Below are 13,953 nucleotides of genomic sequence, written 5' to 3' on the forward strand. Positions count from 1 at the left end.
CCAGTCTCTATGCTGTGGGTTACCGTCCTCTGCTGAGAGCCCTAGCTCACAGAGCTCTAAACATGGCCTATTAGCCCCTGTACTGCCAAAAGAAATTTAAACTGTTTAAAAAGAAGGTGAAGTGCTTCTTTTCAGCATAGGAGTAGGAGCGATCAGATGCTGCAGTGTTCTGGCTCCTCTCTGTCGCGGTAACCCTGTGACACCTGAACAGTGTACTCTCTGATGCTGCAAGCAGACGTAGCTTTGCCTCTGCAGCAACGGAAGAGCAGGGTTGCATTGAACCTTGCCCAGAACAGCGCTTACAAACTCTCTAGCAAATAGCATGTAAGTGTGGAGCTCCACCACTGATAAATTCTTGAGGATAAAAAGGATTTTAATTAACAAGTGAATTTCAAGGCTGCTTCTTTCTAAAGAACTTTGTAGTATTACCAATTAAAGATGATGAGACAAACGCTTTAAGCTCCTGAGAATACAATGATAAATGCAACTTTCACAGATACTGCAGTAAATGGGAAGAACCATATCCACAGCAGCAGAGAAAAAAGAAAGGTGAGAAGGCAAATACAATTAGCGAGGAGGCAAGAAGTGTGTAGAATATGCCTGAAAATATATAAGTCAGATCTGCATGTAAAGAACGTTTAGGCTGTGTTCACACACAGCGGTATTTTTAGCGTTTTTTTTTTCCAATAAAACCGCTAAAAATAAGCTTCCCATTCAATTCTATGCATTTTGCACTTTTTGTGCATATTGATGCTTTTTTTTACCGCGAAAAAAACGCATCGCGGTAAAAAACGCAGCATGCTCATTAATTTCGCGGATTTTTCCGCGTTTCTGGCTATTTCTATGCGTTTTGAAAACGCACGGAAAAAAACGCATAAAACCCGCATGTTTACTGCGCAAAAACCGCGCAAAAAACGTGCAGAAAAAAACGCGCGGTTTCTGGGAAGGGAGTCAGGTTTTCCAGCAGAAATTTTCTGCTACGTGTGCACTTAGCCTAATACTAAAGAGAAAACACCAAAATATGGTATAACGTTTTGTGTAACCTAAGAAAAAATAAAATATGTTAGCGTAAAACTGAAGCTTCACCTAAAAGATTGTTTAATATATTTTAACAGTTTTTTGTAACTTTTGATCTTTTGCTTTCAGATTATAGAAGCAGCAAGAAATCACCCGTGGAAGAAGGAGCCTTCTACACCTCTCTGACGTCAGATGAGCGTTACATGTCTCAGCCAGACTCCAACTACTTCACCGGGATTCTTAAAAGGGGGGATGTTGGCACCAGCTTGGACGATGAGGAGCAACTTAGCCTTGGTTCTCAGTCTCCTCAAGAAATGCCTGCTTTTCAGTCTCGAGGGTTGTTTAGTTCAGATTCAGGTATTGGGATGACACCAGCTGAAAGCAAAGATGTTATCAAAACATTGTCTGATCCCATGGAGGATGATAAATTAGAAGCGTACAAGTATATTGACATCAGCAGATCCCCAGATAGCAACCCAAAGCATTCTCCAGAGGATGATGAGAAAAAGCCAAGCCTCACGGGATATGATGTTTCTGATGGGGTTGCTTCAAAAACTCTGCAAAAAGACCAACATAGTGGCAAAGTAAGCGAAGATCTGTCGTTTGCACCTTATATGGAGGAACCTGGGAACAGCATGGGACTGTATAGTGACACGGGAACCAGAAACACTAAAATGTCTCCAGTAAAAATCACTCTTACTGAATCTTCTATTGATAATGACTTTAATGAAAGCAGTGAGGATCTGTCTGACACAGGTTTAAAGCCAAGTTCTGATATAGTCCCAACTGTTATGGTGTCTGAACCAGAGGATGACAGTCCAGAGTCACTTACACCGCCATCTGTAGAAACAGGTAAGCTCATGATAATCCTATATATTAAACTTAAAAATTACATAATCTAGTGTACCTGTCACTTCAGGTGATTTTTTCAGAATAAGATGTGTTTACATGAGGAATAACACAATTTCTGGCTAATATATGACTTGTATCCTTCGTTTTTCTCCAGTTTACCCTTCTGTGTGCTCTGTCTTTAATTTTTAGTTGTTCCTGAGTTAGTAGGTGGCCCCAGCTCCCCCGATGTCTCACATACACAGCACACAAAGACACGAGGGATTCCAGTTCCCCTTTCCTTCTTTATTACAGATTCAGGAGCGGCAGTAGTATGGAGGACATTATAGAGCCGTACTTAGCAGTGTAGCTGTGAATCTAGCTGTAGGGTGAGCAGTGTAGCTGTGAATCTAGCTGTAGGGTGATATAAAACACTAGAGAGCAGTAAGTTATAACGTTTCTTATATTTACTTGTACTATTGATTATTGAAACAGCATTGACGATTAATGCATACAGTTCTATTAGTTCCAATACATTCTTTCACAGTATATTAACTTAAAGGGAACCTGTCACATCAGTTAACGCTATTAATGTGCAGGTATGGGGTGCTGTGAGTGGTGACTGTAGCCATGCCAGCACTCCTGCATGGCTGAAAGTCAGCGGCTCCCGTAAGCTGTGCTGTCAGTTCTGCAGCCGGGCACCTTTCTAACGCTATTAACTTGCAGATTAACCCTATATCTGCAGGTCAATCGCATTATCCGACGTGACAGGTTCCCTTTAATGTCTGATTTAATGACATTTGTTATTTGACACATGCTAGTGGGCTATTATGTAACCATTACCTTAGAAATGTCCACAAATGTCCAAAAATATAACACAGAGCAGACAAAGGGGCAGCAGACAAACTCCTGGACTTGGTGCGCAGCACACACAGATCGATGGTATCAAACCAAGCCAAGTTCCTTTCAATTAACTATACTGGGAGCTGTAAGCTGTGGCAGACAATAAAATATTGTGCAGCCGCTGTTCTCAGTGTCCTTGGCAAACACCGCAGTGCAACATATTGGGTAGAACTGGAAAGTTACGATCAACAGATATAGAGGTAATTCTTTTATTTTTTCTCTGTAGGGTAATGGAAAAATGTCATGGAAATGTCCTTACTGTGTTAAAGGGATTGTCCATGATAAAGGCCTGGCTGCACTTCTACGAAGCTGAGCTACAATGACAGATGTAACCAATACACTGGTTTGGCTTGAAACTGGTTGCAAAAAAAAGCCATATTTTACTACTCCTGGAAAACCCCTTTAATAGGGCTCTCTACTGTTAGGGCACTTGTGGTTGTGCTGAGTTCTCACACCCTCATAAATAAGGCCAATCAGAAGATATAGGGAACATTTACTGATCCTTTCCAAACTTAAAGTGGTTGACCACTGATAATAGTTTATCACCTATCCATAGGAAAGGGAAAACTTATGGAAAAACTTATAATTTAGTGGGGTTAAGACCTCTGGGATCCGAACTTATTGGCGGCACAGGGTACTTATTCCCATTTAGAAAAGGCACATCCAACCGGTGCTCTATTCATTCCCTATGGGTCTGCCGAGCGTTGCACTCGACTTTTTCTGTCAGTCCCTCAGAGAATGCTTGGAGCGGAAGTTGAGCTTCTGTTCTGCCGCTCCAATCTCATGCGGACAGAAATGCCTTGTCCTGCAGTTCGGTGAGGATCCTGTGGCTAGGTGATAGTATTTCTTCACTGGACATGCCATTTAAGGGGCCCATACAACTTAACTGTTATTGGACAAAGTTGTACTTCACTCCTCAATACATATAAATGATTTACCAAGCTTTTATGTATTTCCAATCAATAAAGAGGGGACAATGCCTCTGGCAAACACTTCTGAGGGTAGCTACCCCCCCCCCAGAGAATAAAAGGAGCAGGTCTTTGCTTTTAGCCTGTTAGATCCTCAGCTCTTCTGACATATACTGTGAGAATCAGGAGACCCCATACTCATTAAATGCTCATCTAGTTCCGTGTAGGCTTGAGCAACTTGAATCTAATGTGTATGGGGTCACTTCAGATATGGTCACTTTAGATATGGACCAAGTTTAAAAACGTGGTTCATGCTGGGTCTTTAGACACTTTTTCCTAACGGTACACCACCTGATAGGCTCTTTTTGCACAATTTTTTGCACCTAAGATATGGTGCATTTTAGCGAGCATTGTAGCATTTTTAATCACGAACCTTGTAAAAAAAAAAAAAAAGCCACAAAAAAGTGTCTAAAACACACCCCAATATTTACATCAATAGTTAACATTATATGCTATATCATACATTATGGTAAATATACTGTAAAGGGCACTAAAGTGAATCTGTCAGCAGGTTTTTCCTATTTAATCTGGGAGAGACAGAGACCCTGATTCCAGCGATATGCCACTTGCTCACCAGCTTGCTGTAGTTTCAATACAATCAGTATTTTATCAGCAGATTATCACTAAAGGACTAGGTGTCCCCTGCACAGCAGTCAGGCTAATCTGTGTAACCCTGCCCCCACCACTGATTGGCAGCTTGCGGACAGTGTACACAAGAAGTTGCCAATCAAAGGTGTGGGCGGGGTTCTACACAGCTCAGCATTATAACTACTGCAGATAAAACAGGGGTTCTATCCAAACTGCACCTAGCAGTCCAGTAAGTGACACATCACTGGAATCAGGCTCTCGGCCCCTACATCATGCTGCTCTCAGATTTAATGGCAAAACCCTGCTGATGGGTTCCCTTTACAGATACACACATTATACCTTCTAGCTACTGTAAGGTAGTGCTTGTCATTAAGGTAGGGGACACTCGCTAGGCAGCCGATAAATCAGGTCTTGCACAGGTTTCTCAGCAAAACTCAGTCCATTCGGTTTATTATGCAGCATAAACCATCAAACAGCAACAGAAAGTTCATATCAAATCAGCATAGCATCCATGACAGAGCTCCGCTCTGTTAACCCTGTGGTCACACAGGCTTTGCTATGTCCGTTATGCAGGCTCTCTAGCCTCACAGGTATTTCCCCTGTCCGGTTACCTCATGGCTGCTCTCAGTGCAGACGTTCATTCCCTCCAGGGAACTATCAGACACACATCTCCACGTGCACTCAGGAAGCCAGACACATCTTCCTCAGCACAGTCTGTCTGACAAGACCTTCCATATGGACCAACCGGGTCCAAGCATTCACTCATGTGACCTACCCTGGTCATCTTATATGGTCCGTAGCCACGCCCACCGGATCACATGGCTATGACCTCATCACAGGTCCTTCAACCATTCTTACACATACTTTAATATAGCGTTTTAGACACCCGCCCCTAGGTGGGTTCATAGGTGATTGATCCCACCCGTCTCATCAATCACCTGAAGACTTCTCCCTAACACATTGGAACAAAAGATCAGCTATGCTGATCAGCACATAATAAAGCCTTCATCCCAAGGCCACCCACCTTGGGATACATAACAGTCATTTAGGACCCTGCTCCTGTTACCACTCTGGATATGGCTATCCATCCTGGGACACCCACACAGCGACCCCTAGCGGACACAGTGGTCACTACACCACATACCTCCCCCCTCTGTTCAAGCTTGTGAGGTTGAACACACGATATCACCCAAGGATCTCGAGACCGGGCACCCATGTCACCTTGCCCAACAGGTCGAGAGAACCATCTCCGTCTGTTGTGTCTGTCATAGGGCCTCATCTCTACATTAGGCCTCCCCCGCCCCCAGCGGTCAGAATATCGGTCTTGGGCTTTGGCCCTCCAGTCACAGTCTGTCTGCATCATCAGACACTGTTTAGTCTCCATCCTTTCCCTGTCTGTTTCGTTCCCCGACCTGCTCTCCCGGTTGTTGTGGTCATAAGTCTTTGTCAAGCCTACTGTCTAGCCTGAGCCTGACTCATTCAGCGTCTCGCAGGAACTACGGTCACTCAGCCTCGTACTGCCCATCGAACGGCCACTTGCAGACTTTTGATGTCCTGGCCTTGTTGACATTCTTCGGCCACCTGCCATGTCACTACTTAGAGGGACCCTTCGGGTCATAAAATCATAGAATCGTAGAGTTGGAAGGGACCTCCTGGGCCATCTGGTCCAACCCCCTGCTCAAAGCAGGATTAGCTAAATCATCCCAGTCAGATGTCTGTCCAGCCTCTGTTTGAAGACTTCCATTGAAGGAGAACTCACCACTTCTCGTGGCAGCCTGTTCCACTCATTGATCACTCTAACTGTCAAAAAGTTTTTCTAATATCTAATCTGTGTCTCCTCCCATTCAGTTTCATCCCATTGCTTCTAGTCTTTCCTTGTGCAAATGAGAATAAAGTTGATCCTTCTACAATGTGACAGCCCTTTAGATATTTGTAGACAGCTATTAAGTCTCCTCTCAGTCTTCTCTTTTGCAAACTAAACATTCCCAAATCCTGCAACCTTTCCTCATAAGACAGGGTTTGCAGACCGGTCACCATTCAGGGCGCTCTTTTCTGAACTTGCTCCAGTTTGTTGATGTCTTTTTTAAAATGTGGTGCCCAAAACTGGACACAATATTCCAGATGAGGTCTGACCAAAGAGGAGTAGAGGGAAATAATGACTTCATGTGATCTAGACTGTATGCTTCTGTTAATACATCCTAGAATTGCATTTGCGTTTTTTGCTGCTGCATCCCACTGTTGACTCATATTCAGTCTGTGATCTATTAGTATACCCAAGTCTTTTTGACATGTGCTGTCACTTAGCCCTATTCCTCCCATTCTGTATATGCTTTTTTCATTTTTATTGCCCAGATGTAGTACTTTGCATTTCTCCCTGGCGGCTACCACCTGATGTTTCTCACCTCTTTATTTATCTGCAGTTGGTCCAGCCTCAACTGCTCAATCTTTTGCAGGTACCTCACCCGATACTCCAAGAGCATCCAAAAGTTTCTCAGACTTTCCTTGGATCCAACCACAGTGATTGGAACCATGGCCTCCTCATCCGACACCAGGACCTCATTATCCGGAGGGATCCTCACCCTCGCCACACCGGAGTTATTCACAAGGTCTTGCATTACCTTCCCGAGTCTTCCAATGACTCTCCCGATCAGACCTTTGGGTACGGGAATTATATCTTCGCCCAAGCCCAGCCGTTTCTTCGCTTCCCTTGCTAGCTCTAGGCGTCGAGCAGCTTTCATATCATTCCGCCTAAATAACTGCTTAGCGTGGAGACATTGCAGATGCATATTTTTCAGGACAGCTATCCAGTTTGCTGTGTCTTCCCTGGCTGATATTATCACCAACTGCCGAGTCTCAGGTGCCCAGTGCATCTTACACGCCTTGACCGCCTTCTGAAAAGCCTCATGCACACCTTCCTCAGCACAGTCTTCGTTAATATCTTCGGGCACGTCAGTCACAGACTTGAAGGTCGTGGTCTTGCTTTCTTCCTGGACAGAAGGCTCTGGGTTTACCACGGACACTTCCCTCACTACAGTTGTCCCGACCGGGTGACTGTCTTCTTCAGCCCCTGGCTCCAAATCTTCATGAGATTTAGCCTCTTCAAGACCCTTTGCCAAGATGGGTACTGGCAGTCCCCTCTTGTTATCACTCGCGCTCGGCCGCTGTAAGTCGTCCAACCTCTTCTCTGGCAGAAGACCTCTTACTGCGCCTCTGAGCTCTTCCATCTCTTCCCTAAGGGTCTTGTTCATGCTTTGCCAGGTGGACAGGTGACCTCTGAGCTCCAAGACTTCTTTCTCAAGCTCCTCCACCCTGTGCTCAGCCGTTTGTCTCAGGACCCTTTCTCGTTCGACATGTTCTTACACTGTCTCTTTTATCAGCTGTATCTCATGGTCCTGTTCCCTTTTGGCCAGCAGGTGTCGCACCACTACTTCTTTAATTATATTTTCAACGGGTACCACTGGGTCAGCCCCATCAGTCGAGTGAACCTTCAGTCATCGTCTGACTGTGTGTCTGCTCCAGTGGTCTCATCTACCAGTTCACCATCAGTCATGTCATGAGATGTCAGGTCCATAAGTTGGGCAGACGCACCCCCTCTTCCGGTCCCTTCTACATCTGTCCTGTCCACTTTAGGCGGCGTCACCGTCTCAATGTCTGCTAGCCCAACAGTAGAATGGTCTCCATCCCCTGCCTCTTCAAACAAGATAAAGTCCCGGCCCCTCTCAAAGGGATGCACTAAATTTGGTGGGATACTGCCACCTTGGCACTCAATCCTTTTGGACCCCTCAATTACCACTCTGTCCACCGTATAGTCCACAGTGACCCCATGTTGGCAGCGAACCTTGATCTTTTTCTTGGTCAGACAGACATTGAGAGGAGTTCCTGTCAGAGTCACCTAACTCTTTGAGTCCAGCCTTCCAGAGACTCCTACACGATGTAGCATCACAGTACACACCTGCGGCACATCGTCATCCGGAAAGCATGTCACGCATTCAGAAAAAGTCATACACACACGGCTGTTCTCCAGACATGTTCCCTGAGGTAACCAGTGCTCCCCCTTCTGAAAACTCCGCCCCTTTTGGGACCACTATCCCCTTTTTGGACTTGGCCTCCCCCTGGGACTCCAACCCTTTTTGGGTTACCGCCTCCGTCTGGGACTCCACCCCTTTTTGGGTTACCACCCCGATTTGGGTCACCGCCCCTTTCGGGATTTCCCCATGTCCTTTCTGCAGGTCTCCTTAGACCACAGTTCACACAAAAGCTTGTGTCTTGGGCCCGTACTGGCCCTTTAAGTACGATACCACACAAGTTCTTGCTGTCACCGATCTCCGACACCTCCGGCTGTTGCTCAGACACAGCTGCTGGTGTCACTGCCGAGTTACAGCAAGCCGCTTGTCACCTTCGTAACCCCGTCGAGTTACAGCAAGCCGCTTGTCACCTTTGTAACCCCGCCGAATTACAGCAAGCCGCTTATCACCTTCTTGACCCCACTGAGCCACTGCCGGCTGACTTGAGAGGGAAAAGAAAAAAAAAAAACACACAACACAAAAAACACACGTGTCCTGTCTGTGTGCTATTCAGGATGTCCGTCTCCTACTGAGATCGTCCAACACACAGGGCGCACCGGGTCCAGGGGCTCAGCGGGTGCTATTCAGGACATTGTCTCCGCCTGAGACTGTCCAACACTCACGCCTCACCAGGTCGAAGGTCACAGCACGTGCTCCAGGGATCCGATTCTTCTCCCAGAACCTCCCAACACTGACCCTCCAGGACCTTTGCACACTGAACCCTCCAGGTACACAGTCTTTCTCACTGACCCCAGGCAGTACAACACAGACACCTGTCCGTTACCTGTGTCGGCCACACAGGTTCTCGGGTACCTCTTATCCACAGAGGCACCCTATAGCAATCCACAGTCTCTTTCTCTGACCCGTCAGCATACCACACAGTTTTCACGACCGTCACCTGTCGTCCACGCAGGTTCTCGGACCCCTCTACCGCAGAAGTGTCCTATAAGTGTAATGGTTACCTGTGACTGGACACACCGCCTCCAGCAGGGCGAATTTATATGACACAAGCGACCCTGGATACACCGCCTCAAGTAGGGCGAATTTAAATAATAAGACGTGCAGCCGGATACACCGCCTCCAGCAGGCGAATTTCAGAAATACACGTGAAGCCGGATACACCACCTCCAGGAGGGCGAATTTAAATAATAAGGGGAAACACCAGGGAAACAATTACAATGGTGGGCCCTGCGATAGGGAACGGGGATGTGGAGACCTCCTGCACTCCCCTGAGTCAGTGTCTCTGCACTCCTACCGATCCCTAGGCCGGTTCCACAGCGGGCGCCGCTCAGAATACCTTTAAACCCTAGCTCGCCCTGCACCTACCCCTTTCTAGTAAAATGGCCGGTGCAGAGACTAATCCCACCACTGCACTGAAACACACATAAAGGAAAGGCACAAACAGGGAAACACCACTTAGCTTTACTCTGTTGCACTTGCTCCTGGCAACAGAGTCCACCACCAGAATGCAACTCTCCTCCTGAATTGCTGCCACCATGCTCTGTCAGAGCTACAAGGAAATCCCCTATGACTCCTTCCACACCAGGGCTAAGACAGTGCTGCAAGGAACGCTCTCAGCTCCTTCCTCCACCATGGATGGTTGAAATGAAGACTATCACCAACACTGATTGCAACCCCTGTGACTCTTTTATAGCAGAGCCAGAGAAATCACACCTGCATCGTAATCATGTGCACTAACTAAAGAAACCAGAGTGCAATGACGCTCACCACCACCGGGGGGCAAATTTAGAACAAAAGACACCACAGTGCAATAATCCTAATAGCCACTGGGGGCAAAACCAAACCTAAGCACAGAAAAAAAGGTTACCTGTGCTTTTTATCAGTCCTGATCCAGCATGGATCATGACATTAAGTCTCTTCCACTGACCCCAGTCAGCATATCACACGGTTTTCAAGACCATCCACCCTCCAGGCTCAGCGTCGCCAGCACTGCAACATGTGCTTTTGGAACCGTTGCCGTTAGCAACCGAGTTTTGCATATCTTGTCCGTTGCCCCTAGCAACAAGGCTACACCACTGCCCTTTGCATTCTCCACCAATTGTAAGGTAGCGCTTGTCATTAAGGTAGGGGACACTCGCTAGGCAGCTGATAAATCAGGTCTGGCACAGGTTTCTCAGCATAACTCAGTCCATTCGGTTTATTATGCAGCATAAACCATCAAACAGCAACAGAAAGTTCATATCAAATCAGCATAACGTCCATGACAGAGCTCCGCTCTGTTAACCCTGTGGTCACACAGGCTTTGCTATGTCCGTTATGCAGGCTCTCTAGCCTCACAGGTATTTCCCCTGTTCGGTTACCTCATGGCTGCTCTCTGTGCAGACGTTCATTCCCTCCAGGGAACTATCAGACACATGTCTCCACGTGCACTCAGGAAGCCAGACACATCTTCCTCAGCACAGTCGGTCTGACATGACCTTCCATACGGACCAACAGGGTCCAAGCATTCACTCATGTGACCTACCCTGGTCACCTTATATGGTCCGTAGCCACGCCCACCGGATCACATGGTTATGACCTCATCACAGGTCCTTCAACCATTCTTACACATACTTTACTATGGCGTTTTAGACTCCCGCCCCTAGGTGGATTTGTAGGTGATTGATCTCACCCGTCTCATCAATCACCTGAAGACTTCTCCCTAACACATTGGAACAAAAGCATTGATCGCTATGTAAACTTCAGTGCAGATAACGGTTAATTTGATCTTTCTGTGGACGTTATTAGACACTTCACTGCATATAACGAAGACTCTTCGGTCTGCAGGTTTTGCAATTTGTAAATGTCTCTTATTGAATAATTTATGGAAGAACTCACTATATATTGCAGCAATGATGCCATCCACACGAGTGGCGCTCTGTCAATGCTGACAATGGCATACGTGTACAAAATGATAATAATGGTGATCCAATTGTTCAGTAGCGCAATCACTAATAAACTAATACAGGACAGCACATAGATCAATAGAATCACCACACGCTAATGAAGCTGTCGCATATAGCATTAAACACCCACTGCCTAATGAAAGAGGATCGGTAATAACATATGCAAAAATACATTGATGTGCTGCAGAACCCACAATTAATGCTAATGTGAATTAATACAACTGCATAACTTATAATGGGGTTTCATGCCTGCCTTAAAGGGAACCTTTCATCAACTTATCAGTTAGTATTTGCTTTATTACTTAACACATGTTGTCCTATGTAAATGCTGAACAGCCCAGAGAGAGAAAAAACCTGCATTGACATAAATTTAATACATGACATTCTGACCACTAGATGGAACTGAGGAGCTAACTGCATACTGTGTTATCATTGAGCTCAATGTATAAACAGTATGCAATAACCTCCTGAGCTCCCTCTAGAGGCTTCTGAAGGAAACAATAATTTATTATTATTTATTTGAAGCTCTATATCAGAACAACAAAGCTTCGACAGAATGTCCATGGGACACCCGGCATTAGTATATGACATGTAATAGATTAAAACGTTATTTTCTTCGTTATGCTACCAGTAAAGTCAGAAACAGGTTTATTATCTCTAGCTGTAATGCTGGTTTTGGGGCAAGGGAGCCAAAAGTTCTGATAGATTCCCTTTAAAAAAGGCAGATTTAATAGCCTGCACTTTTAAAGGGAATCGGTCAGCAGTTTTTTCTATTTAATCTGAGAGCAGCATAATGTAGTAGCAGAGAGTCTGATTCCAGGGGTCTGTAACATATTAGGCTGTGTGCTGTAGTTTCAATGCAATCAGTGTTTTGTCAACAGGAGATTATCACTACAGGACTAGGTGTCATGTGTAAGGCAGTCCAGCTAATCTGTATAAGGTTATGTGCACGTTTCGGAATTGCCGCAGAAATTTTCACGGGAATTCCGGAATTCCATTCCGCGGGAAATATGCGAGAAAACCGCATTTTAATTCCCGCCTATTTCCCGTGGAAAAACTAGCGATTTGCAAGCGTAATTAACTTGCAGAATGCTAGCGTTTTCCAAGCGATCTGTAGCCTCGCTTGGAAAACTGATTGACAGGTTGGTCACACTCGTCAAACATAGTGTTTGACGAGTGTGACCAACTTTTTACTATTGAGGCTGCATATGCAGCATCAGTAGTAAAAAGATATAATGTTAAAAATACTAAAAAAAAAATGGTGTTTTTCTCACCTTCCGACATCCCGCGCAGCGTCCCCGATCATCGCGATGCTCCTGGCAGGTCCCGTTCCCAGTGATGCATTGCGCCAATGACCTTTGATGACGTCGCGGTCTCGCGAGACCGCAACGGTGTCGCAAGACAGCAACGTCATCAAAGGTCATTGGCGCAATGCATCACTGGGAACGGGACCTGCCGGGAGTATCGCTGATGCCTGCTGACGCTGCGCGTGATGTCGGAAGGTGAGAATATGACGATTTTTTATTTTAATTCTATTTTTTACAGGGATATGGTACCCAGAGCCTGGAGGTACCATCTGCAAATGTTCTGCTTAGTATTCGCATGGTGGGCACAGCCACATGTGGAAAGTAAGCAGAACAATGCATTCCTATGTGGGCGGAATCGCCGCAATTCTGCACAAAGAATGAGTATGCTGCGTATTTTTCCACGATGCAATTCCGCCACGGAAAAATCCACAGCATTAGCACAGCATGTGCTGAATCCCATAGGATTGTATGGGATGCTTTTTTTTGCGGCAAAATCGCGCGTTTAAAATCGCTACTAGTGTTGAGCATTCCGATACCGCAAGTATCGGGTATCGGCCGATACTTGCTGTATCGGAATTCCGATACCGACTTCCGATATTTTTTCAATATCGGAAGTCGGCATCGGAATCGGAAGTTCAAAGTTGATTGACAGCCTGACGTCATCATGATGCGCGGTGTGTGCGCATCATGATGCGCCGTCATTTCGGGCCTTCCGGGGGTCTCTGCCGGCCTGCCGGGGGGCTGTGCCGGCCTGCCGGGGGGCTGTGTGGACTGCCCGGGGTCTGTACCGGCCTGCCGGGGGGCTGTGCCGGCCAGCCGGTGGTCTGTGCACCCTGTGGGGGTCTGTACCGGCCTGCCGGGGGGCTGTGCCGGCCTGCCGGTGGTCTGTGCACCCTGTGGGGGTCTGTACCGGCCTGCCGGGGGGCTGTGCCGGCCTGCCGGGGGGTTGTGCTGATGTCCGGGGGTCTGTGCAAGCATCGTCCGATGGGACTACAAGTCCCATCTGGCGATGCCTGCTACCATGACAGTGATTGACACATTAGCCAATGATGGGACAGTAGTAGTCCCATCATCCGGCTAATGTGTTAAATGTTAAAAAAAAAAAAAAAAAATACTACATACATACTACATGCTACATACATACTACATACATACTACATACATACCACATATATACTACATACATACTACATACATAACACATATATACTACATACATACTACATACATACTACATACATACTACATATATACTACATGCATGCTACATACATACTACATGCTACATACATACTACATACATACTACATACATACCACATATATACTACATACATACTACATACATGCTACATGCATGCTACATACATACT

The 13,953-nt window shown here is 46.1% G+C and overlaps 1 protein-coding gene across 1 annotated transcript in view; it reads left to right on the forward strand.

Annotated features, from left to right (window-relative positions):
- Window positions 1-1,135: 1,135 nt before the first annotated feature.
- RTN1 (reticulon 1) overlaps window positions 1,136-13,953 on the forward strand; it is a 177,751-nt gene continuing 164,933 nt past the window's right edge. The window contains exon 1 of the mRNA XM_073585491.1: window positions 1,136-1,869. Coding sequence (XP_073441592.1) covers window positions 1,221-1,869 — 649 coding nt within the window. The 5' untranslated portion in view covers window positions 1,136-1,220. The remainder of the gene's footprint in view (window positions 1,870-13,953) is intronic.

The sequence above is a fragment of the Dendrobates tinctorius genome, unplaced genomic scaffold, assembly GCF_039654945.1.
Source record: "Dendrobates tinctorius isolate UK_male_01 unplaced genomic scaffold, ASM3965494v1 ptg000010l, whole genome shotgun sequence".
Classification (NCBI taxonomy): Eukaryota; Metazoa; Chordata; class Amphibia; order Anura; family Dendrobatidae; genus Dendrobates; species Dendrobates tinctorius.